Here is a 25766-nt window from a genome sequence, read left to right on the forward strand (position 1 = left end):
TCGGGAGGGAAACAGGGGTGCTGCCCCCCCCCCCCAAGAGGGGCTGGGGCACCCAAAGCAGGGGAGGGGGATATGGGGGCTGGGCTCCCCACCACAAAAGGGGGGGGGGGGGGTGTAGGTGCTTGGGTGCCCCCCCCCCCCCCCCGACACCCGGGTCCCCCCAACACCAACGGGGCCACCCAAGCGCTCGAAAACACGGGGTTTATTGGGGGGGGGGGGGGGGGCTGTGCCCCAAGGGGGGGCCGGGGGGGGCCCGGGGCTTCAGTCGTCCTTGAGGCCCCCGAAGACGGAGGAGGGCACCCGCTTCTGCTCCAGCTGCACCTCTGGGGGGGGAAGGGGGGGTCAGGGACCCCCAAACCAGAGGGTGTCCCCATGTCCGTCCCCCCCAAGCTGTGGGGCTGCCACATGCCCCCCCCCCCATGACTCCCTTGTCATGTGTCCCCCCCCAATACGCTGGGGACAGACATGTCCCCCCCATGCTGTGTCCCCACCTCCCCCCCCACTGTGTCCCCCCCAGACCATGTCCCCATTCCCTCCCCCTCCGTGTCCCCCTCCTCCTCTCTGCTGTGTCCCCCCATGTGTCCCCCCCATCCCCATCCCCCGCCCCATGCTGTGTCCCCCTGTCCCCCCCCCGTGTGTGTGTCCCCCCCCCCCGGTACCGTCGGGCTCCTCCTCGTCCTCGTCCCCCAGGTCGATCTCGTCGGGGTTCCCCTGCTGGGACAGGGCGGCCAGAGCCTCCCGCGGGCCCTCGGCCCTGCACCCCCCCCGTCAGCACCCGCACCCATGGGGGGGGGCACCCACGGGGGACACACACACCCACGGCAGGGGGGCACCCACGGGGAGAGGGGACACCCATGGGGGGCACCCACGGGGAGAGGGGGGGGACCACGGGAAGGGGACACCCATGGGAGGGGCACCCACAGGGGGAGGGGGGCCATAGGCCTGGTGTGGGGGCGCAGGAAGGCCCCCCCCCCGTCGCAAGGGGACCCTGTCCTCAACATGGAGGGGACACACAAAGATGTCCCCCATGGAGGTGACAGTCCTCAACTGACCACCAGGACCTTGTCCTCAACATGGGGGGGGGACAGGGGTGGCCCTGGGAAGGTGGCGGCACCCACCTGACCAAGGGGACCTCGCCCTCGGCAGAGGGTGGGACAGGGGTGGCCCCGTGGAGGTGACGGTCCCCACCCGGCCACGAGGACCACGTCCAGGGTGGGGGGGGTGGGACAGGGGTGACCCCGGGAAGGTGTCCCCCATGGAGGTGACAGTCCTCAACTGACCACCAGGACCTTCTCCTCAACATGGGGGGGGGACAAGGGGTGGCCCTGGGAAGGTGGCGGCACCCACCTGACCAAGGGGACCTCGCCCTCGGCAGAGGGTGGGACAGGGGTGACCCCGGGGAGGTGACGGTCCCCACCCGGCCACGAGGACCTTGTGGGTCACGGGGTGGGACAGGGGTGACCCCGTGGAGGTGACAGTCCCCACCCGGCCACGAGGACCTTGTGGGTCACGGGGTGGGACAGGGGTGACCCCGTGGGAGGTGACGGTCCCCACCCGGCCACGAGGACCTTGTGGGTCACGGGGTGGGACAGGGGTGACCCCGGGGAGGTGACAGTCCCCACCCGGCCACGAGGACCTTGTGGGTCACCCCGGGGGTGGCAGCACCCACCTGACGAAGAGGACCTTGTCCTTGGGGCGGGGGGTGTCCCGCTGGGCCTCGGCCGCCAGCTGCTCCGCCCGCTGCTCCAGCAGCTTCATGTCGTCCAGCCCGCTCTGCCCCGGCGCCAGGTCCGACACTGGGGGGACAGCGGGGACCTCACCGGGGGGACCTCATCGGGGGGATCCCTGCCCGCCACGGCTGCCCCCACGGTCCCTGCCTGCACTGGGTGCCCGTGAGGCGGCCCCGTGTCCCCCTGCCCGCGCTGGGTGCCCGTGGGTGCTCCCCTGTGTCCCACCCTGCCCGCGCTGGGTGCCCGTGGGTGCTCCCTGTGTCCCCCCCTGCCTGTGCTGGGTGCCCGTGGGTGCTCCCTGTGTCCCCCCCTGCCTGCACTGGGTGCCCGTGAGGTGGCCCCATGTCCCCCTGCCCATGCCGGGTGCCCCAATGGTCCCCTGCCTGCACTGGGTGCCCGTGGGTGCTCCCTGTGTCCCCCCCTGCCCGCCACGGCTGCCCCCACGGTCCCCTGCCTGCACTGGGTGCCCGTGAGGTGGCCCCGTGTCCCCCTGCCCGTGCCGGGTGCCCCCAATGGTCCCCTGCCTGCACTGGGTGCCTGTGGGTGCTCCCTGTGTCCCCCTCTGCCCGTGCCGGGTGCCCCCACGGTCCCCTGCCTGCACTGGGTGCCCGTGAGGTGGCCCCGTGTCCCCCTGCCCGTGCCGGGTGCCCCAATGGTCCCCTGCCTGCACTGGGTGCCCGTGGGTGCTCCCTGTGTCCCCCCCTGCCCGTGCCGGGTGCCCCCACGGTCCCCTGCCTGCACTGGGTGCCCGTGAGGCGGCCCCGTGTCCCCCTGCCCGCGCTGGGTGCCCCCAATGGTCCCCTGCCTGCACTGGGTGCCCGTGGGTGCTCCCCGGTACCCACGGCAGCCCCACACCTACACCCCGGTGGTGTCCACGGGTGCTCCCCGTGCCCACAGCCACCCCCCACTGGCTCCCCAGCACCCGTAGGTGCTCCCCCCACCCCGCGGGGTCCCGTCCCGTCCCCCCCCCCAGCACCCATGGGTGCCCCCGCTCACCGGTGCCGGTGGCGTTGCTGTAGACCTGAGCATCTGGGAGGCCATGAAGTTGACCTGGGTGTTGTAGGTGGCCTGGACGCTGCGCTTGATGCGCAGCATCTCCCGGATCGTGTCCTCGTTGCCGTGGCGGATCTCAAAGTCCTTCCAGGTCTGCCAGAAGGTGCCCGTGATCTGCGGGGGGGGGGACGGGGACACGGCGTGTGGCACCGGGGACAGCCCCGGGGCTCAGGTCAGGCGTGGTGGTGGGACGTGACAGGCAGCGTGCCCCCGGGAACCACGCGGCGCTGGGGACGGCCCTGGCACGCGGCTCCCAGGGGGCACTAGGGACGTCCCTGGTGGCACTGGGGGACATCCTGGGCACCCATGTGGCACTGGGGACATCCCTGGCGCCGGGTCCCCCCAGCACACAGCACCCCGATAACGGCCCCAGGGGCTGCACCCGTGTCACGGGCTGTCCCCCTCCCCTGTCCCAGGGACCCCCCCCACGTCCCCCCGGGGTCGCTGCCACCTCGAACCCTCGCCCACAGGGACAGCCACGCCCCAGACCCTCACCCGTGGGGTTGCTGACACCCCGAATCCTCGCCCCCAGGCTGGCACCACCCCCAGCCTTTGCCCCAGGGTGGGTGCCCCCCCGCCCCGACGGGTGTCCCCCCACCCCGACGGGTGTCCCCCCCGCCCCTGGGTGCCCCCCGCCCCGTGCCGGGGACTCACGCGGGGGTCGCAGATCTGGGAGCAGTAGGTGTAGATGGCGCGGGCCCGGTCCACCTCCCCCAGCTTGCACTCCATGTCGGCGAAGCGCAGGCAGAGCTCCCGCGCCGCGTCGTCACCCAGCACCTGCCCGGCACCCACGGGCGGACGTCGGCACCCAGGGGTGACACCGCCCAAGGGGCACCAAGTCAGGACCCTCCCCACGCCCACGCGGCGCCCGCCGTCCCCCACGCCCATTCGGTGCCCGCGGGTCGTCCCCACGCCACGTCCCCCCATCCCCGTGCCCGCGTGGTGCCCCCGGGTCCCCCGCGCCCGCACGGTGTCCCCAGGTCCCCGCGCCCGCACGGCGTCCCCTCATCCCCAAGCCCATGCAGCGTCCCCAGGTCCCCCTGCCCGGGCGGTGTCCCCTGTCCCCATGCCCACTTGGTGCCCCAAGGTCCCCGTGCCCACGCCATGTCCCCCCAACCCCGTCCCCGCATTGTGTCCCTCTTGTCCCCATGCCCACGCGGTGTCCCCAGGTCCCTGTGCCCACACCGTGTCCCCCCCAACCCTGTGCCCACGCTGTGCCCCCCGTCCCCGTGCCCGCTCGGTGCCTGCAGGTCCCCGTGCCCACGCGGTGTCCCCAGGTCCCCGTGCCCACGCGGTGTCCCCGTCCCCGTCCCCGTGCGGTGTCCCCTCGTCCCAGTGCCCACACAGTGTCCCCAGGTCCCCTTGCCCACGTGGTGTCCCCTCGTCCCCCTGCCCACACAGCGCCCTCCGTCCCCGTGCCCGCTTGATGCCCCCAGGTCCCCCCCCGTGCCCACGTGACGCCTCCCGCGTCCCCGTCCCCACACGGTGTCCCCACGTCCCCCCGCCGCGCCTCGGTGCCCGCGCGGCGCCCACCTCGATGGCCTTCTGGTAGATGGGGCGGGTGTGGGTGACGCCGTAGAGCTCGGCCGCCCGCTTGATGTAGATGTTGAACATGTCGTGCTGCTGGGCGGGCAGGACGGCGCGGGTGGCGCGCTCGTACACCCCCATGGCGTGCCGCGCCAGCCCAAACTCCTCCTCCAGCTTGGCGTACAGCAGGTAGATGGCTGCGGGCACCCGGGCGGCACCCGTCAGCGCCCGCGACCGCCTCGGGGTGCTGCCGGTGCGCCCCGAGGCGGGGGAGGGAGGGAGGGAGGGAGGGGCCGATGGGTGTCCGGGATGGGGTGCTCAAGTGCGCCGGGGCCCCCGAAACGCACCCGGGAGGGGGGGGAGGGGACGGGACGACACACCCAGGGGTGCCCCCACACCCCAATGCACATCCAAGGGTGCTGGGACACCCCCCCCCCAACACGCGCCCAAGGGGAGCGCCTTGGGCGCGGTGGGCTGTTGGGGCGCTCACCTGCGGGCACTCCCCCCCCCCCCCCCCCTCGCCCCGATGGGCGCCCGCCGCCTGGCAGACGCCCCCAACCCGCCCCCGCGCCCCCCCCCCCCGCGCCCGTACTCTTGGCGTATTTGGGGGGGCAGCCGTCCAGCGCCTGCTCGAAGAGGTCCCGCGCCCGCTCCAGCTTGCGCCCGCCGTAGCGGGCGACGAACTTGCTGAGGTAGGTGTGCCAGACGTCCGCCACGTTGGGCCAGCGGAAGAGCGCGATGCCCCGCTCGTAGGCCTGCGGGCACCGGCAGTGGCACCGCTGTCACCGCCCTGCCATCGCTGCCACCCACCCCTGCCACCGCTGTCACCCCTGCCACCCCTGCCACCGCCCCTGCTCTGCCGTCAGGAGCCCCAGGGCCGTCCCAGGATGCGGTGCCCGTGGTGTCCCCGACACCCTCCCTGGCCGCAGGGTCCCTGCGGTGTCCCCAACACCCTCCCCATGGTGTCCCCAACACCCTCCCTGGCCGCAGGGTCCCTGCGGTGTCCCCAACGCCCTCCCTGCGGTGTCCCCAACACCCTCCCCGTGGCGTCCCCGACACCCTCCCTGGCCGCAGGGTCCCTGCGGTGTCCCCAACACCCTCCCTGCGGTGTCCCCAACACCCTCCCCGTGGTGTCCCCGACACCCTCCCTGGCTACAGTCTCCCCAGTGTCCCTAACACCCTCCCTGGCAATGGGACGTCCCCAGTTTGTCCCCAAGACCCTCCCTGCCACAGGGTCCCCACAGCGTCCCCCCACAGCCTCCTTGGGGTGTCCCCAATACTCTCCCTGGCCACAGGGTGTCCCTGGGATGTCCCTGGCTGCCCCCCCCTCCCCAGCCACAGGGTCCCCAGAGCATCCCCCACACGTCCCCAGGGTGTCCCCAACACCCTTCCCCAGCTGCAGGGTGCCCCCAGGATCTCCCCGGTGCCCTCCTCGGCCCTGGGACGTCCCCGGAGCGTCCCCGACACCCTCCCCAGCCGCAGGGTGTCCCCGACACCCTCCCCATGGTGACCCCGACGTCCCTCCCTGGCCACAGGGTCCCCGCGGTGTCCCCGACACCCTCCCCCAGGATCTCCCCGATACCTTCCTTGACCCCGGGATGTCCCCAGCGCCCTCCCCAGCCACGGGCTGTCCCCGGGGTGTCCCCAGCCCCCCTTCCCCGCTGTTGGGGTGCCGCGGGGCGCCCACCTTGAAGCTCTCCTCGAAGTAGCCGTGCTCCTCCAGGAAGAGGCCGTAGTTGATGACGATCTGGGGGGTGGCGATGCGCAGGTCCAGGATGCGGTCGTACACCGCCTTGGTGGACTGGGGGGGCACGGGGGGGGTCAGCACCCGCCAGCCGGCACCCCCAGGGCTCAGTGGGGTGCCAAAGGGGGGAAAAAGGGGATAGGGGCACCCCCAGGGGACAGGGGGTGCCAAGGGGGTCACGGGGGCACCCGGAGAGGATATGGGGGGTACCGGGGGGGACACGGGGGTACCCGGAGGGTTTGGGGAGCACCCAGAGAGGATGGGGGGTGCTGGGGGGGGCCATGGGGGCAGCCAGAGGGATTGGGGGGCACCCAGAGGGGACACGGGGGTGCCAAAGGAGCCCAAGAAGGTCTGGGGCACCCAGACGGGAAGGGGAGGGGGGGGAGTCACCCCTGGAGGATACGGGGTGCGTGGGGGCACCCAGTGGAGACGGGGGGCACCCGGCGGGGCCAGGGGAGTGCCAAGGGATCGACGTGGCTCACGGGGGCACCCATAGCAGGCGGCGGGGGACAGGCGGGCACAGGACGGCGGGGGCACCCAGCGGGGACGGGAGGGGTGGGGAGGGCCAAGGCGGCAGCCACGGAAGATGGGCGAGGACGTCGGGGTGCAAAGGGGGCACCGAGAACCGGGGGGGGCGCAGGGAGGGACCCCACAGCGGGTTTGGGGACCCCGAGGGGGGCGGTGTCACCCACCTGGAAGGTGCCCAGGCTCTCCTCCAGGTCAGCCAACATGGACCAGACCTTGAGGGACTTGTAGAGGCGGTTCTGGACGGGCTCCGTGGAGTCGAAGTACTCGGCCCTCTTGGCGGGCAGCGCCGTGGCTTTCTGGGGACACACGCAAGGGGCGGGGGGGTGTCACCTGGGTCCCCACAGTCCCCATGGCCCCCTGCCCCCCCACCCCTCACGGAGCACCCAGCTGCTCCCATCTCCCTTTTAACCCTCCCAACGGGGATTACGGGACCCAGACGTCCTGTTATGGGACCCAGACGTCCCATTATGGGACCCGGATGTCCCTTTAGGGGACCCGGACGTCCCTTTAGGGGACCCCCCCACCCTCGGCCACCCCTCCCCTGCGGCGGGGGGACCCAGGCGTCCGGCGGACCCGCAGGATGCGCAGGGCCTCGTCGTAGTTCTCGTGGCGCAGCTCCATCTCCCCGAACTCGCACCAGACGGCGGCCAGGTCCTCCACCTGGCGGAAGCGGACGCGGGTGGCCTTGGTCAGGATGGTGCGGGCCTGGGGACAGAGGGGACGGTCAGGGGGTGGGGGGGGACACCGGGGCGGGGGGGGACAACTAGAGTTTGCGGGACATGGGGGGGACTGTCAGGGTTTGGGGAACACGGGGGGACAGGTCTGAAGAACGCGGAAGGGACAGGGTTTGAGGGACACCGGGAGGCTGTCAGGGTTCGGGGGACATGGGGAGCACCGTCAGGACCTAGGGGACACAGGGGACAAGTCAGGGTTTGGGGGACACCGGGAGGCTGTCAGGGTCTGGGGGACACAGGGGGACAGTCAGCGTCTGGGGGACAGTCAGGGTTCAGGGGGGCAGAGGGGGACATTCAGGATTTCTACATCAGGGTCTGGGGGACCCGTCAGGGTTTGGGGGGACAGTCAAGGTTTGGGGGGTGTCCCCCGGGGGAGGGGACAACAGGGGTCCCCACTCACGTCGTCCAGCTGCCCGTTGTCCTCGTAGAAGCGGGCGAAGGCCACCCACAGCCCGTGCGGGCGCCCCGTCGCCTTGAAGGGGTCCACGGTGCGGACGGCCTCCGTGTAGGTGTTGATGATCTGGGGACACGTTGGGGACACGTCAGGGACACCTCCGAACCCCCAAACGTGTCACCCCCTGTATGTGCCCCGCTGTCCCCACGCGCCCCCCCTATACCCACCCCCGAGCGCCTACGCCAGGTGTGTCCCCTCATGTCCACCCCAGCGTCCCCATGCGTCCCCACCGGTGTCCCTGTGTGTCCCCCCAGACGCACCCTGGCGTCCCCACGTCCCCCAGTAGCCCCCCCAGTGTCCCCACGTGTGTCCCCTCTATAGCCACCCCAATGTCCCCGTCTCTCCCCTACATGTACTCTGGTGTCCCCATGAGTCCCCTGACAGCCACCACAGTGTTCCCAGTTGTCCCTTAAACACATCTTGGTGTCCCCAGGTGTCCCCTATATGCACCCCAATGTCCCCATGTGTCCCCCTACGCCCACCCCAATGACCCCCGGTGTCCCCTATATGCACCCCGGTGTCCCCCTACGCCCACCCCAATGTCCCCAGGTGTCCCCTATATGCACACCGGTGTCCCCCTATGCCCACCCCAATGTCCCCAGGTGTCCCCTATATGCACCCCGGTGTCCCCATGTGTCCCCCTACGCCCACCCCAATGTCCCCAGGTGTCCCCTATATGCACCCCGGTGTCCCCATGTGTCCCCCTACGCCCACCCCAATGACCCCCGGTGTCCCCTATATGCACCCCGGTGTCCCCCTACGCCCACCCCAATGTCCCCAGGTGTCCCCTGTATGCACCCCGGTGTCCCCATGTGTCCCCCTATGCCCACCCCAATGTCCCCAGGTGTCCCCTATATGCACCCCGCTGTCCCCATGTGTCCCCATACGCCCACCCCAATGTCCCCAGGTATCCCCTATATGCACCCCGGTGTCCCCATGTGTCCCCCTATGCCCACCCCCATGTCCCTGTGTGTCCCTCTACATCCCCCTCACTGTCCCCCCCGTCCCCTACACCCACCCACGTCCCCCGTGTCCCCCACCCCGATGTCCCCATGCCACCTGTGGGCCCCTTCACCCAACTCCCAGCCCCCAGCCCCAACCCAGCGTCCCCCAGCCGCCTCTGCCCCGGCTCTGAGCGTGTCGTGTGTCCGTCCCCCCCCCCCCCCATGTGTCGTGTCCCCCCCCCCGTGTCCCCACCTGCTCGGGGCGCCCCTGGTAGAGCTGCACCCGCTTGTGCCACTCGTGGACGTTGTGGGGTTCTGGCGCAGCAGGACGCTGTTGAGCAGCAGCGGGCGCCGGGCCATCAGCTGCTCGAAGCGGGCCAGCCGCAGCTCCAGCTCCACCTCCTCTGGGGACAGCGTCGGGGGGACAGCGTCGGGGGACAGCGTCGGGGGACGGGGTGACCGGGGGACACGCGGGGCGCTGGGCGTCCCTCGGGGCGGGTCTGGGGATGCCCGAGATCCCCACAGGGCGCCGGGCATCCCTCGGGGTGGGGACGGGGTGTCAAGGACGCTCGGGGACAGGATGGGGTGTCAGGGGACAGGCGGGGACGGGGTGACCGGGACCCACGCGGGGTGCTGGGCGTCCCTCAGGGCGGGGACGGGGGGTCTGGGGATGCCCAGGGTGGGGACGAGGTGATGAGGATCCCCCCAGGGCACTGGGCATCCTTCGGGGTGGGGACAGGGTGTCTGGGGACACCAGGGGACAGGACAGGGTGACCGCCACCCACACGGGGCACTGGGCGTCCCTCAGGGTGGGGACGGGGGGTCTGGGACGCTCGGGGACAGGACGAGGTGTCAGGGGACATGCGGGGATGGGACGGGGTGACCAGGACCCCCGTGGAGTGCTGGGCACCCCCCCGGGTGGGGACACGCCATCAGGGGACACCCGGGGATGAGACGGGGTGTCAGGGGACGCCAGGGTGTCAGGGACCCCCACGGGGCGCTGGGCACCCCTGGGATGGGCCTGGGGTGCCAGGGGCTGCCAGGGAAGCCCACCAGGTGGGGGAAACTGAGGCAGGGCACCCCCAAACTCACTCTTTTTGGGGGGAAACTGAGGCAGGGCCCCCCGGCCACCCCCAAACTCACTCTTTTTTTGGGGAAACTGAGGCAGGGCACCCCAGGGCACCCCAGGCACCCCCAAACTCACCCTCCCTGGGGGAAAACTGAGGCAGGGCACCCCGGGCACCCCCAAAATCACCCTCCCTGGGGGGAAACTGAGGCAGGGCACCCCGGGCACCCCCTAACTCACTCTTTTTGGGGAGAAACTGAGGCAGGGCCCCCCGGCCACCCCCAAACTCACCCTCCCTGGGGGAAAACTGAGGCAGGGCACCCCGGGCACCCCCAAAATCACCCTCCCTGGGGGAAACTGAGGCAGGGCACCCCAGGCACCCCCAAACTCACCCTCCCTGGGGGAAACTGAGGCAGGGCACCCCGGGCACCCCCAAAATCACTCTTTTTTTGGGGAAACTGAGGCAGGGCACCCCCAAACTCACTCTTTTTGGGGGGAAACTGAGGCAGGGCACCCCAGGCACCCCCCACTCACCGTCCTCCTCCCTGCCCAGCTCCGCGACCGTCTCCATCTTGGCAGCGATGACGCTCTCCTCGAACTGGGCGTAACTGTCGAAGACCTGGGTGAAGTCCCGCACCGTCATCACCGTCTGCACCGCCTCCTCGTAGACGTCCCGGGCCTGCGGGGACAGCGGGTTGGGGACAGCGGGTTGGGGACAGCAGGCTGGGGACAGCGGGCTGGGGACAGCGGGCTGGGGACAGGACGGAGCTCCCGGGGGTGGATGGGTCTGGGGTGGTGTGGGGGGAACAGGGGACCGGGGTAGTGGGGCCCTGGGGTGGTCTGGGGACAGGGGTGGTGGTGGGCTCCAGGGTGACGTGGGGACAGGGGGTGGCGGTGGCCCTGGGGTGATATAAAGACAGGGGACTGGGGAGGTGGTGGCTTTGGGGTGGAGCGGGGGACAGGGGACCAGGGTGGCAGTAGCTCCAAGTTGGGTGTGGGGACAGGGGACCGGAGTTGTGGTGGCCCTGGGGTGGCGCAGGGACAGGGGACCAGGGTTGTGGTGGCCCTGGGGTGGCGCAGGGACAGGGGACCAGGATGGTGGTGGCCCTGGGGTGGCGCAGGGACAGTGGACCAGGGGGGTGGTGGCCCTGGGGTGGCGCAGGGACAGGGGACCAGGGGGGTGGTGGCCCTGGGGTGGTGCAGGGACAGGGGACCAGGGTTGTGGTGGCCCTGGGGTGGCGCAGGGACAGGGGACCAGGATGGTGGTGGCCCTGGGGTGACATAAGGGGCAGGGCCTTATGGCGGTGGCCCTGAGGTGACGTGGGGAACAGGGGACCGGGGTGGTGGTGGCTCTGGGTGGCATGGGGACAGGGGACTGGGGTTGGGGTGGCCCTGGGGTGGGGACAGAAACCCCAGGGTGGCCAGTGGCCCTGGAGCGGTGTAGAGAAGACAAGGGTTGTGGTGGCCCTGGGGTAGCACAGGGGGGACCCAGGGGACTGGGGTTGGGGTGGCCCCAGGGGACGGGCACTGTGGTGGCCCTGGGGTGGGGACAAGCCTGGGACTCTGGTGGCAGTGGGGTGGGGGACAGGGGACGGGGGTTGTGGTGGCTCTGGGTTGGCACGGGGGAGAGGGCACAGGGGCTGTGGTGGCCCTGGGGAGGTTTGGGGACAGGGGATGGGGGCTATGGTGGCCCTGGGGTGGCCTGGGGGACAGAAACCCAGGACCGTGGTGGCCCTGGGGTGGTTTTAGGGGTGGGGAACCAGGGTTGGGGTGGCCCTGGGGAGGTTTGGGGACAGGGGAGGGGGGTGGCAGTGGCTCCGGGGTGGCGCAGGGGAGAAGTGACGGGGTTGGGGTGGCCCTGGGGAGGTTTGGGGACAGGGTGCAGGGGGAGAAGTGACAGGGTTGGGGTGGCCCTGGAGAGGTCTGGGGACAGGGGAGGGGGCGGCGGTGGCCCCGGGGTGGCGCAGGGGAGAAGTGACAGGGTTGGGGTGGGCCCTGGGGAGGTTTGGGGACAGGGCGCAGGGGAGAAGTGACAGGGTTGGGGTGGCCCTGGGGAGGTTTGGGGACGGGACAGCGGTGGCCCCGGGGTGGCGCAGGGGAGAAGTGACAGGGTTGGGGTGGCCCTGGGGACGTTTGGGGACGGGATGGCGGCGGCCCCCGGGGTGGCGCAGGGGAGAAGTGACAGGGTTGGGGTGGCCCTGGGGACGTTTGGGGACGGGACGGCGGCGGCCCCGGGGTGGCGCAGGGGAGAAGCGACGGGGTTGGGGTGGCCCTGGGGACGTTTGGGGACGGGACGGCGGCGGCCCCGGGGTGGCGCAGGGGAGAAGCGACGGGGTTGGGGTGGCCCTGGGGAGGTTTGGGGACAGGGGAAGGGGCGGCGCGGTGGCCCCGGGGCGGTGTGGGGACAGAAACCCGGGGCGGTGGCGGCGGCCCCGGGGCAGCGGCGGTGACCACGGGTGGCCCCGCGGGTGGCAGCTGGGGGACGCAGCACTCGCCTTCTCGAAGTGGCCGCTGCGGATGTAGCAGTCGGCCAGGGCGCCCCAGAGCCGGCCCAGCTGGTCGGTGAAGCGGGTCAGCCCCCCCCGGATGATGGCCCCCGCGTCCAGCGAGCGCACCCGCTCCGGGGTGCTGGGACAGCAGCTCGCACAGCTCCTGCCACAGCTGGGGGGGACACACACACACACGGGGCGGGGTCAGCACCCTGAGGGGACACCCCCCCCCCCCAGCGCCTGTGGGACCCCCGGCACCCACTGGCACCCCCGTGGGGCCCATCGCAGCTCCCAGCGTGCCTGGGGACCCCCCAACACACACACCCCCCCAGCACCCCACGGTAACCCCTGACACCCATGGGAGCCCCCCCCCCAGCACCCACGGGTGCCCCCCCCCCCTCTGTCACCCCTCCAACACCTCCCAGTGCCCCCCAGAGCTGCTCACCCCCTCCCTGAGCTCCCCACCCCCACCCCCCCCCCCGGGCACCCCCCCGGTGGGTCATTCCCCCATTCCCCCCCCCAGCACCCACGGATGCCCCCACCCCCTGTGCCCACCCCCCCCCCCCCCCAGCCCCTCGTCACCCCTCCGATGCCTCCCAGTGCCCCCCCAGAGCTCCCCACACCCCCCCCCCAGCACCCCCTCAGTGCATCATTCCCCACCCCCAGCACCCACGGATGCCCCCCCACCCCCCAGTTCCCCCCCCCCCCCCCCAGCCCCTCGTCACCCCTCCAACACCTCCCGGTGCCCCCCCAGAGCTCCCCCACACCCCCCCCCCAGCACCCCCCGGTGCATCATTCCCCACCCCAGCACCCACGGATGCCCTCACCCCCCCAGTGCCCCCCCAGCCCCTCATCGCCCCTCCAATGCCTCCCGGTGCCCCCCGGAGCTCCCCACCACCCCCCCCGGCACCCCCTCGGTGTGTCATTCCCCGCCCCCGGCACCCACAGATGCCCCCACCCCCCTGTGCCCCCTACCCCCCCCCGTGCCCCCCTACACCCCCCCCAGCCCCTCATCGCCCCTCCGATGCCTCCCAGTGCCCCCCCAGAGCTCCCCACACCCGCCCCCCCAGCACCCCCTCAGGGCATCATTCCCCACCCCAGCACCCACGGGTGCTCCCCACCCCCCCAGCCCCTCGTCACCCCTCCGATGCCTCCCAGTGCCCCCCCAGAGCTCCCCACACACCCCCCCCAGCACCCCCTCAGGGCATCATTCCCCACCCCAGCACCCACGGGTGCTCCCCACCCCCCCAGCCCCTCGTCACCCCTCCGATGCCTCCCAGTGCCCCCCCAGAGCTCCCCACACCCCCCCCCCAGCACCCCCCCGGTGCGTCGTTCCCCACCCCAGCACCCACAGATGCCCCCCACCCCCCAGGTGCCCCCCCCAGCCCCTCGTCACCCCTCCAACACCTCCCAGTGCCCCCCAGAGCTCCCCACACCCCCCCCCCCAGCACCCCCTCAGTGCATCATTCCCCACCCCAGCACCCACGGATGCCCCCCCACCCCCCCAGTTCCCCCCCCCCCCCCCCAGCCCCTCGTCACCCCTCCAACACCTCCCGGTGCCCCCCCAGAGCTCCCACACCCCCCCCCCCAGCACCCCCTCGGTGCATCATTCCCCACCCCAGCACCCACAGATGCCCCCCCACCCCCCCAGGTGCCCCCCCCAGCCCCTCGTCACCCCTCCAACACCTCCCGGTGCCCCCCAGAGCTGCTCATCCCCTCCCCAAGCTCCCCGCCCACCCCCCCCAAGGCATGTTGTTCCCCGCCCCCGGCACCCCGGGTGTCCCCGTCCCCCGCCCCAGCACCCATGGGTGCCCCCCCCCGAGGGCGCCCACCTGGTAATTAGACTTGCCCTCCTTGGAGACGAAGCGCTCGTCGTTAACGAGGCGGGCCAGGCGGACGGCGGCCTCGTCCAGGCGCCCGACGGAGCGCAGGTACCCCACGTACTCCTCCGCGCTCTCGGGGCTCAGCTGGGCGGGGGACACTCAGGGCCCGTCCCCAACGTCCCCGCGGTCCCCTCTGGCCCCCTCCGCCCCCTGCCCCGCGTTCCCTCCGTCCCCTCTAGGGTCCCCGACCCCGTCCGGTGTCCCCCAAACCGCCCGTCCCCGATAAAAAACACCCACCGCCACCTCTGCCCCTGCCCCGTGTCACCCCTGCCACCTCTGCCCCTGCCCCGTGTCACCTCTGCCCCTGCCCCGTGTCACCCCTGCCACCTCTGTCCCTGCCCCATGTCACCCCTGCACCTCTGCCTCTGCTTGTCACCTCTGTCCCTGCCCCATGTACCCCTGCCACCTCTGCCCCTGCCCCGTGTCACCTCTGTCCCTTCCCTGTGTCACCCCTGCCACCCTCTGCCCCTGCCCCGTGTCACCTCTGTCCCTGCCCCGTGTCCACCCCTGCCACCTCTGCCCTGCCCTGTGTCACCTCTGTCCCTGCCCCGTGTCACCCCTGCCACCTCTGCCCCTGCCCCGTGTCACCCCTGCCACCTCTGCCCCTGCCCCGTGTCACCTCTGTCCCTGCCCCGTGTCACCCCTGCCACCTCTGCCCCTGCCCTGTGTCACCTCTGCCCCTGCCCCGTGTCACCCCTGCCACCTCTGTCCCTGCCCCCATGTCACCCCTGCCACCTCTGCCCCTGCTGTGTCACCTCTGTCCCTGCCCCATGTGACCCCCTGCCACCTCTGCCCTGCCCCGTGTCACCCCTGCCACCTCTGCCCCTGCCCCGTGTCACCTCTGCCCCTGCCCCGTGTCACCCCTGCCACCTCTGCCCCTGCCCCGTGTCACCTCTGCCCCTGCCCCGTGTCACCCCTGCCACCTCTGTCCCTGCCCCGTGTCACCCCTGCCACCTCTGCCCCTGCTCTGTGTCACCTCTGTCCCTGCCCCATGTACCCCTGCCACCTCTGCCCCTGCCCCGTGTCACCTCTGTCCCTGCCCCGTGTCACTCCTGCCACCTCTGTCCCTGCCCGTGTCACCCCTGTCCCTGCCCCGTGTCACCTCTGTCCCTGCCCTGTGTCACCCCTGCCACCTCTGTCCCTGCTGTGTGTCACCTCTGTCCCTGCCCCATGTCACCCCTGCCACCTCTGCCCCTGCTGTGTCACCTCTGTCCCTGCCCCATGTACCCCTGCCACCTCTGCCCCTGCCCCATGTCCACCTCTGTCCCTGCCCCGTGTCACCCCTGCCACCTCTGCCCCTGCCCCGTGTCACCTCTGTCCCTGCCCCGTGTCACCCCTGCCACCTCTGCCCTGCCCCGTGTCACCTCTGTCCCTGCCCCGTGTCACCCCTGCCACCTCTGCCCCTGCTGTGTCACCTCTGTCCCTGCCCCATGTACCCCTGCCACCTCTGCCCCTGCCCCATGTCACCTCTGTCCCTGCCCCGTGTCACCCCTGCCACCTCTGCCCCTGCCCCGTGTCACCTCTGTCCCTGCCCCGTGTCACCCCTGCCACCTCTGTCCCTGCCCCGTGTCACCTCTGTCCCTGCCCCATGTCACCCCTGCCACCTCTGTCCCTGCCCCGTGTCACCTCTGTCCCTTCCCTGTGTCACCCCTGCCACCTCTGCCCCTGCCCCGTGTCACCTCTGTCCCTGCCCCGTGTCACCCCTGCCACCTCTGCCCCTGCCCCGTGTCACCTCTGCCCCCTGCCCCGTGTCACCCCTGCCACCTCTGTCCCTGCTCTGGTCACCCCTGCCACCTCTGTCCCTGCCCCGTGTCACCCCTGTCCCTGCCCCGTGTCACCTCTGTCCCTGCCTCATGTGACCCCTGCCACCTCTGTCCCTGCTGTGTGTCACCTCTGTCCCTGCCCCGTGTCACCCCCCCACCTCTGTCCCTACCCCGGGTCACCCCTGCCACCTCTGTCCCTGCTCTGTGTCACCTCTGCCCCTGCCCCGTGTCACCCCCCCCCGTCCCTGCCCCGTGTCACCTCTGTCCCTGCCCCGTGTCATCTCCCCACCTCTGTCCCTGCCCCATGTCACCTCTGCCCCTGCCCCGTGTCATCCCTGCCACCTCTGTCCCTGCCCATGTCACCTCTGTCCCTGCCCCATGTCACCCCTGCCACCTCTGTCCCTGCCCTGTCACCTCCAGTTCTCTCCCTGTGTCCCTACCCTGTGTGCTCCTGTCACCTCTGTCCCTGCCCCGTGTCACCTCAGCCCCTGTCCCCAGCGTCCCTCGTGTCCTCCCCACCGCCCGACCTGCGTCCCCTCGGTCCCTTGCGGTGTCCCCAACCCTGTCCGGTGTCACCTGTACTGCCCCATCCCTACTACGAAGAGCTGCCACCACCGCTGTCCCTCTCCCCTCTGTCCCTGCTCTGTGTCCCCGCCACCCGCCTCGTGTCACCTCTGTCCCTGCTTTGTGTCCCCGCCACCCGCCTCGTGTCACCTCTGTCCCTGCTTTGTGTCCCCGCCACCCCCGCCTCGTGTCACCTCTGTCCCTGCTTTGTGCCACCCGCCTCTGCCCCGTCTGTCCCCACCCCGTGTCACCTCTGCCCCTTACGACACTTTGTCCCTCTCTGCCCCCATGCGCCCTCGTGTCCCCCCCGTCCCTGCCCCGTGTCCCTCCTGCACTCCCCACCCCCTCAACGTCCCCCGCCTCCCCCGTGCCACCTCCCGTCCCTGCGTCCCCCACGTCCCTCCGCCACCCAAACCACCCCCGTCCCCTCCACCTCCCTGCCACCCCGCAGAAGCAGATGCCACCGCCCCGGGGTGACATCGCCAGCTGTGCCACCACCCCGGGGAGACACCACTGGGTGTTCCACCGCACCGGGGTGACACTGTCAGCCGTGCCACTGCCCCGGGGTGACACCACTGGGTGTTCCCCCGCCCTGGGGTGACATCGCCAGCCGTGCCACCACCCCGGGGTGACACCACTGGGCGTTCCCCCGCCCCGGGGTGACATCGCCAGCCGTGCCACCACCCCGGGGAGACACCACTGGGTGTTCCCCCGCCCCGGGGTGACATCGCCAGCCGTGCCACCACCCCGGGGTGACACCACTGGGCGTTCCCCCACCCCGGGGTGACACCACCGGCCGTGCCACCACCCCGGGGGGTGACACCATAGTGCATTCCCCCGCCCCGGGGTGCCACCGCCGGCCGTGCCACCACCCCAGGGGGTGACACCATAGTGCATTCCCCGCCCCGGGTGCCACCGCCGGCCGTGCCACCGCCTCAGGTGCCACCGCCTCAGGTGCGCCACCCGCCGCGGGTGCCAGGGGGTACCTTCAGGTAGCGGCGGTAGACGCGGACGGCGGTCTCGGGCAGGGGGTAGCGGCGCACGAACTGGAGGTAGAGGGGCCAGACGCGGTGGTGCTGGGTGATGGGCAGCGCCCGCAGGGCCCGGTCGAAGGTGCGGCGCGTCCGCGTGATCCGGCCCTGCTCCACCAGGAACTGGCAGTAGTCCAGCCAGATGCGGGGCATCTGTGGGGCGCAGGGAGGGGGGGCAGTTGTGGGGCTTGGAGGGGGGGGCGGCTCTCGCGGGGGTAGTTATGGGGGCAGGGGGGGGAGGGATGCGCCAAGCAGGTGTGGGGCTGGGGAGGGGCTTACGGGGGTAGTTATGGGGCTGGGGGGGGGCTTACGGGGGGTAGTTATGGGGCTGGGGGGGGCTTACGGGGTAGTTATGGGGCTGGGGAGGGCTTACGGGGGTAGTTATGGGGCTGGGGAGGGCTTACGGGGGTAGTTATGGGGCTGGGGGGGGGCTTACGGGGGTAGTTATGGGGCTGGGGGGGGGGGCTTGCAGAGGTAGCTATGGGGCCGGGGAGTGTGCAGGGGCAGCTGTGGGGCTGGGGAGGGCTTACGGAGGTAGTTATGGGGCTGGGAAGGGCTTACGGGGCTAGTTATGGGGCTGGGGGGGGGGGCTTACAGAGGTAGCTATGGGGCCGGGGGGGTGTACAGGGGCAGTTGGGGGGCTGGGAGGGCAGTTACAGCGCTGGGGGCGCTTGCAAAGGCAGCTGTGGGGCTGGGGAGGGCTTACGGGGGTAGTTATGGGGCTGGGGGGGGGGGCTTACAGGGGTAGTTATGGGGCTGGGGGGGGCTTACAGGGGTAGCTATGGGGCCGGGGGGGTGTGCAAGGGCAGCTGTGGGGCTGGGGAGGGCTTACGGGGTACTTATGGGGCTGGGGGGGGGCTTGCAGAGATAGCTATGGGGCCGGGGGGTGTGCAGGTGCAGCTGTGGGGCTGGGGAGGGCTTACGGGGGTAGTTATGGGGCTGGGGGGGGGCTTACAGGGGTAGTTATGGGGCTGGGGGGGGGGCTTACAGAGGTAGCTATGGGGCCGGGGGGGCGTACAGGGGCAGTTGGGGGGCTGGGAGGGCAGTTACAGCGCTGGGGGTGCTTGCAAAGGCAGCTGTGGGGCTGGGGAGGGCTTACGGGGGTAGTTATGGGGCTGGGGGGCAGTTGTGGGGCTGGGGGGGGCTTGCAGGGTTAACTATGGGGCTGGGGGGTTTGCAGAAGCAGTTATGGGGCTGGGGGGGGCTCGCACAGGTAGTTATGGGGCCAAGTAGGGCTTATGGGGGGAGTCATGGGGCTGGGGGGGGCTGCACGGGCAGTTGTGGGGCTGGGGGGGGCTTGCAGGCGTAGTTATGGGGCTGGGGGGGTGGGGGCAGCTGTGGGGCTGGGGAGGGCTTAGGGGGCAGCTGTGGGGCTCCATGCCCCCCCCCCGGTCCCCGTCCCCCCCAGCTCCTCCCCACAGCCCCTTCCCCACCTCCACCTCCCTCCCCGTGTGCCCCCCCCCACGTCCCCGTGTGCCCCCCCACGCCCCCGTATCCCGCCGTGTCACCCGCTGTCCCCCCGCATCCCCTCCACGTCCCCCTCAGCGTCCCCGTCCCTCTGTCCCCACCCCGCGTGCCCACACCCCCCTTCCCCACCTCTGCGTCCCCTCCAGCTGCCCCGCCCCCCCCCCCCCCCCCCGGGTCCCCGTCCCCCCTCTCCCTGCGTCCGTCCCCCCCCCCACGTCCCCTGTCCCCGCGTCCCCCAAACGCTTCCCCCCGCACCCACATCCCCTTCCCCACCTCCCGGGCCCTGCGTCCCCTCCAGCTGCCCGCACCCCCCATGGCCGTGTCCCCCCCAGGCGTCCCCCTGTCCCTGCGTGTCCCCCCCGCGTCCCCCTGTCCCTGTGTGTCCCCCCACGTCCCCCTGTCCCCGCGTCCCCCCTGTGTCCCCCTGTCCCCCGCATCCCTCCCGTGTCCCCCTGTCCCCGTGTCCCCAAACGCTTCCCCCGCACCCACATCCCCTTCCCCACCTCCCGGGCCCTGCGTCCCCTCCAGCTGCCCGCACCCCCCCATGGCCGTGTCCCCCCGCGTCCCCCTGTCCCCGCGTCCCCCCCGTGTCCCCACCTTGTGCATGAAGACGAGGGCGCGCTCGTGGCAGCCGTTGGCCTCCTCGTAGGCGGGGTCGCTGGGGCAGCGCCCCTTCACCTGCTGCCGCCGCTGCCGCAGGTACTGGTACCACAGCTTGTAGCTGGGGGGACACGCCTGTCGTCACCGCTGCCGCCACCCCCCTGCCGCCCCCGCCCCCCCCCGTCGCCGCCGCGAGGGGACACGGGAGGTCCTTGTCACCCGTGAGGTGACCCAGCGCGTCCCCGTCACGCCCCCCCACCCTGTGAGAGAAGCCGGCGGGTCCCGTCCCCCACGCGGGGACCTGGGACGTCCCTGTCACCCCCCCCCTCGTCTCTCAGTTAGGGGACCAAGGGACGTCCCCATCGCTCCCCTATTCCCCACAAGGGCACCCCAGAAGTCCTTGTCCCCCCACCGGGGCACCCCCAGAAGTCCCCCGTCCCCCCCCTGCTCCCCCCAATGGGGACCGAGGGCACCCTGGAAGTCCCTGTGCCCCACCCCCACCCCCTGAGGTGACACAAGGTCCTCACCCCCCCCACGGTCCCCCTGTGTCCCCAGCCTCTGAGGCGCCCCCAGGTGTCCCCCCCACCCCCCGTGTCCCCCCCCATCCCCATTGAGGACACCCCAGGGTCCCCCCCCCCACCCCCCGAAGTGCCCTGGGTCCCATCCCCCTCCCCCCCCCCCGAGGTTCCCCCTGCATCCCCACCCCCCGAGGCGCCCCCAGGTGTCCCCCCCCGCCCCCCGAGGTCCCCCCCCGCCCCGGTGTCCCCTCACCTGCCGGGCAGCTCCCTGAGGGCGCGCTCGAAGAGGAGGTTGAGGCGGTGGCGCGGCCCCTTCTGCCGGGCCTGGGCGTAGCGCAGCCAGCACCGCACCGAGAAGGGGTTGCGCAGGATCTCCTCCTCGTGCTGCACGTCCTCCTCCTCCTGGGGACCGCGGGGACAGCGAGCCGGAGGGTGAGGGGACAGCGGGACAGAGGGACAGAAGGTGAGGGGACAGCGGGACAGAGGGACAGAGGGGACAGCGAGCCAGAGGGACAGAGGGACAGCAGGACAGAGGGTGAGGGGACAGCGGGACAGAGGGTGAGGGGACAGCGGGACAGAGGGTGAGGGGACAGCGGGACAGCGGGACAGAGGGTGAGGGGACAGCGGGACAGAGGGACAGAGGGTGAGGGGACAGCGAGCCAGAGGGACAGAGGGACAGAGGGGACAGCGAGCCAGAGGGTGAGGGGACAGCGGGACAGAGGGACAGAGGGGACAGCGGGACAGAGGGACAGAGGGGACAGCGGGACAGAGGGGACAGCGGGACAGAGGGGACAGCGGGACAGAGGGGACAGCGGGACAGAGGGGACAGCGGGACAGAGGGGACAGCGGGACAGAGGGGACAGCGGGACAGAGGGGACAGCGGGACAGAGGGTGAGGGGACAGCGGGACAGAGGGACAGAGGGTGAGGGGACAGCGGGACAGAGGGACAGAGGGTGAGGGGGGACAGCGGGACAGAGGGTGAGGGGGGACAGCGGGACAGAGGGTGAGGGGGGACAGCGAGCCAGAGGGTGAGGGGGGACAGCGAGCCAGAGGGACAGAGGGTGAGGGGACAGCGGGACAGAGGGACAGAGGGTGAGGGGACAGCGGGACAGAGGGACAGAGGGTGAGGGGACAGCGGGGACAGAGGGACAGAGGGTGAGGGGGGACAGCGAGCCAGAGGGTGAGGGGACAGCGAGCCAGAGGGACAGAGGGACAGAGGGGACAGCGAGCCAGAGGGTGAGGGGACAGCGAGCCAGAGGGACAGAGGGGACAGCGGGACAGAGGGGACAGCGGGACAGAGGGACAGCGGGACAGAGGGACAGAGGGTGAGGGGACAGCGAGCCAGAGGGACAGAGGGGACAGCGGGACAGAGGGACAGAGGGTGAGGGGACAGCGAGCCAGAGGGACAGAGGGTGAGGGGACAGCGAGCCAGAGGGACAGAGGGTGAGGGGACACGGGGCGAGGGTTGACAGGGGCAGGGAGTGACAGGGACGAGGGGAGGGGGGTGACAGGGACACGGGGAGCAGAAACGAGGGGGTAGGGGGACGGGGAGCGAGGGTGAGGGGTGACAGGGACAAGGGGCGACGGAGACAGGGAGAGGGGTGGCAGGGAGTCCGAACGAGGGGTGACGGGGACAAGGGGCAGTGAGGACACGGAGCCGGGACAAGGGGGGACAGGGAGCAAGAACGAGGGGTGAGAGGGACAAGGGGCGATGGGGACAGAGAGCGAGAACAAGAGGTGACATGGACGGTGACAGAGACAGGGCACGAGGAGAGACGGGGACAGGGTACAAGGAAAGGGGGGGACAGGGACGGCAGCAGGGAGGGGGTGGGGAGCCGGGGACACGGGAGGGGCCGGGGACCCGGGGACAGGGCCGGGGACAGGGACACAGAAACATGGACGCGGGAGGGGCCGGGGACTGGAGCGGGGACCCGGGGACAGACGTGGGGACGCGGGAAGGGACGGGACGGGGGGACAGGGAGGGGACAGGGATGGGGACACCGGGAGGGGGACACGGGGACGGGCCCCAGGCCCCGCCCATCCCCGCGGGGGCCCCGCCCCGCCGCCCCCCCCCCCCCCCCCCCCGCACTCACGAAGCGCAGCTCGGGCCGCTCCAGCCCCGGCTCCGGCCCCAGCCACGCTCCGGGCCCCGGCCCCGGCTCCGGCTCTGCTCTAGGTCCCGCTCCCGGCTCTGGCTCTGGCTCCGGCCCCGCTCCGGGTCCCGCTCCCGGCTCCGGCTCCGCCTCCAGCTCCGGCTCCGGCCCCGCTCTGGGCTTGGGCTCCGGCCCCGGCCCCGGCCCCGGCCCCGGCCCCGGCTCTGGCTCTGGCTCCGGCCCCGCTCCGGGTCCCGCTCCCGGCTCCGGCTCCGCCTCCAGCTCCGGCCCCGGCCCCGGCCCCGGCTCTGGCTCTGGCTCCAGCCCCGCTCTGGGCTCCGGCCCCGGCTCCGGCTCCGGCTCCGGCTCCGGCCCCGCCGGCGGCTCCTCCCGCTCCGGCACCTCCATCGCGTCCGCCATCTTCCCCGTTCCGCTATCACTTCCGGCGGGCCGCGATGACGCCACTTCCGCTCACCGCCCTCTCGCCCGTCTCCCGCGCTCTCATTGGCCGCCGCTCCCGCCCTTCAGGGTCTCGCCCCGCCTCCTTCCTCTAAGCCAACAGGCGGCGGCGGTGCCGGGCGCTGGGCCAATGGGCGGCCGCCGTGTTGCGGGGTGGGGAGGCGGAAGTGCCGGGGCCCTGTGAGGCGCCATGGGGTGAAGCTGGAGATCCTGCGGGTGCGCGGGGGGGCCCCGGGGGGGTCCCGGGGGGGGGCCCCGGGGGGGGGGGGCGGGGCAGGTGGGGGGGTACTAAGGGGGTGGGGGTGGGGAATTACCTCGGGGGGGCACTTGGGGGGCAGCAAGGGCCTGTCCTGCCCCGGGGGGGGGGGACAGAGGGGGGGGTGGCGGCAGTGGGGACGGGGGTGACACCGGGGGACGGTGACACTGGGGACACCTTGACATGGGTGACAGCCGTGGGGACGGTGGGTGACAGCGGGGACACCTTGACACGGGTGACAGCCGTGGGGACGGGTGGGTGGGGATGGTGGGTGACAGTGGGGACACCTTGACACGGGTGACAGCCGTGGGGACGGTGGGTGGGGACAGTGGGTGACAGTGGGGACACCTTGACACGGGTGACAGCCGTGGGGACGGTGGGTGGGGACAGTGGGTGATGCTGGGACACCTTGACACGGGTGACAGCTGTGGGGATGGTGGGTGACACTGGGGACACCTTGATGCAGGTGACAGCCGTGGGGACGGTGGGTGGGGACGGTGGGTGACAGCGGGGACACTTGACACGGGTGACAGCCGTGGGGACGGGGGGTGACGCTGGGGACACCCTGGCACGGGTGACAGCCGTGGGGACAGTGGGTGACGCTGGCGACACCTTGACACGGGTGACAGCCGTGGGGACGGTGGGTGGCGGCAGTGGGGACGGTGGGTGACACTGGGGACACCTTGACACGGGTGACAGCCGTGGGGACGGGTGACGCTGGGGACACCTTGACACGGGTGACAGCCGTGGGGACGGGTGACGCTGGGGACACCTTGACACGGGTGACAGCCGTGGGGACGGTGGGTGACACTGGGGACCCCCTGGCACGGGTGACAGCCGTGGGGACGGGAGGTGACACTGGGGACACCCTGGCACGGGTGACAGCCGTGGGGACGGTGGGTGGGGACAGTGGGTGACAGTGGGGCCACCTTGACACGGGTGACAGCCGTGGGGACGGCGGGTGGGGGCGGGGGGCGGGGGCGGGCAGAGGCGGCGGCCCGGGGCGCAGCGTCCCCTGTCCCCCGTCCCCCGTCCCCTGTCCCCTGTCCCCAGATGCTGCTCTACTTGTCCTTCCCCGTCGGCGTGTTCTGGGTCTCCAACCAGGCCGGCTACTTCCAGCGTCACGTGGTGCAGCGCAAGGTGGGGGCGGGGCCGGGGGGAGGGGGGGGTGGCCCCGACACCCGGGTGTCCCCGCGGTGTCCCCGCGGTGTCCCCGCGGTGTCCGTGTCCCCCCCCCCCCGCTGACCCCCCTCTCTTTCCCAGAGGGAGATTTTTCCTCCGGACAACCCCGAGCGGGTAAGAGACCCCCCGGCGTCCCCAGCGTCATCCCCCGGTGTCACCCCCCGGCGTCCCCAACGGCACCCCCCGGCGTCCCCAGCGTCACCCCCCGGTGTCACCCCCCGGCGTCCCCAACGGCACCCCCCGGCGTCCCCAGCGTCACCCCCCAGTGTCACCCCCCAGCGTCCCCAACGGCACCCCCCGGCGTCACCCCCTGACATTCCCAGTGTCACCCCTGGCGTCACCCCCTGGCGTCCCCAATGTCACCCCCTGGCGTCCCCCCTGACATCCCCGGCGTCACCCCCCGGCGTCCCCAGCGTCCCCCCCTGGCATCACCCCCCGGCATCCCCAGTGTCACCCCCGGCGTCACCCCCTGACGTCCCCAGCATCACCCCCAGCGTCACCCCCCGGCATCCCCAACGTCTCCCCCTGACGTCCCCCCTGACATCCCCGGCGTCACCCCCCGGCGTCCCCAACAACCCCCTCAACGTCCTCGCAGTGTCCCCAGCGTCCCCCCGGTGTCCCCAGCATCCCCAGTGTCCCCCTCCCCACTGTCCCCAGCGTCCCCAACATCTCCCCAATGTCCCCCCCATCCCTGATGTCCCCAAGGTGTCCCTCCCCCCCCCCAGTGCCACCGCAACCCCACATCGGGTAGGGGGTGACACAGGGGACGCCCCACACCTGGGGACACTCGTGACACTCCTGTCTGTCCCCGTCCCCATGTGAGGCGCGGTCCCTCCCCGGGCCACCCGCGTGTCCCCGCTGTCCCCTGACCCCCCCGTGTCCCCCCCCCAGCGGCGGGCGATGGCGGAGCTGAAGCGGCGGCTGCGGGAGGGGAAGGGGACCCGGGACTGAGGGGACACGGGGACGCCCGGCCACCGCCACCCCCGCGGTGACACAGGGGACCCGTGGCAGCGTTGTGACGCCAGCGCCGTGGCCATGTTGGTGACAGAGGGGACACGTGGCCGCTCGACGTGGCTTCGTCGTGATGCCGGGGACGTGTTGGTGACAGAGGGGACGTGGCTTCATCCTCGTGCCGTCGCCGTGGCCGCGTTGGTGACAGAGGGGACACGTGGCCACGTCCTGTCACCACGGCCGTGTCCCGACACCATCGCCGTGGCCGCGTTGGTGACAGAGGGGACACGTGGCCACGTCCTGTCACCGCGGCCGTGTCCCGGACACCATCGCCGTGGCCGCGTTGGTGACAGAGGGGACACGTGGCCACGTCCTGTCACCACGGCCATGTCCCGACACCATCGCCGTGGCCGCGTTGGTGACAGAGGGGACACGTGGCCACGTCCTGTCACCGCGGCCGTGTCCCGACACCATCGCCGTGGCCGCGTTGGTGACAGAGGGGACACGCGGCTTCGTCTTCACGCCATCGCTGTGATCATGTTGGTGACAGAGGGGACACGTGGCTTTGTGCTCATGTCATCGCCGTGGCCGCGTTGGTGACAGAGGGGACGTGCGGCTGCAGCCCGACGCCGTCCCCGCGCCTGTGTTGGTGACAGAGGGGACGTACGGCCATATGGTCACCGTGGCCACGTCCTGATGCCATCGCTGTGACCGCGTGGGTGACGGAGGA

The 25766-nt window shown here is 72.0% G+C and overlaps 2 protein-coding genes across 2 annotated transcripts; one reads left to right on the plus strand and one right to left on the minus strand.

The window, feature by feature from the left end:
• Positions 1 to 239: 239 nt before the first annotated feature.
• Positions 240 to 22601, minus strand: LOC143173972 (pre-mRNA-splicing factor SYF1-like). The gene is given in 23 exon segments (XM_076364077.1): positions 240 to 323; positions 660 to 754; positions 1670 to 1796; positions 2727 to 2744; positions 2747 to 2897; positions 3438 to 3560; positions 4317 to 4507; positions 4903 to 5065; positions 5998 to 6111; positions 6747 to 6878; positions 7156 to 7287; positions 7717 to 7836; positions 8968 to 9029; positions 9032 to 9118; positions 10315 to 10459; positions 12276 to 12404; positions 12406 to 12441; positions 14102 to 14236; positions 17466 to 17663; positions 19575 to 19698; positions 20349 to 20497; positions 22189 to 22290; positions 22435 to 22601. Coding segments are annotated over 23 exon segments (2757 nt in total). The 5' UTR covers positions 22597 to 22601; the 3' UTR covers positions 240 to 261.
• Positions 22602 to 22777: 176 nt separating this feature from the next.
• Positions 22778 to 25344, plus strand: PET100 (PET100 cytochrome c oxidase chaperone). Its single transcript, XM_076364076.1, is given in 5 exon segments — positions 22778 to 22828; positions 22831 to 22863; positions 23957 to 24043; positions 24167 to 24199; positions 24977 to 25344. Coding segments are annotated over 5 exon segments (264 nt in total). The 3' UTR covers positions 25037 to 25344.
• Positions 25345 to 25766: the final 422 nt, after the last annotated feature.

The sequence above is a fragment of the Aptenodytes patagonicus genome, unplaced genomic scaffold (genome assembly GCF_965638725.1).
Source record: "Aptenodytes patagonicus unplaced genomic scaffold, bAptPat1.pri.cur scaffold_548, whole genome shotgun sequence".
Classification (NCBI taxonomy): Eukaryota; Metazoa; Chordata; class Aves; order Sphenisciformes; family Spheniscidae; genus Aptenodytes; species Aptenodytes patagonicus.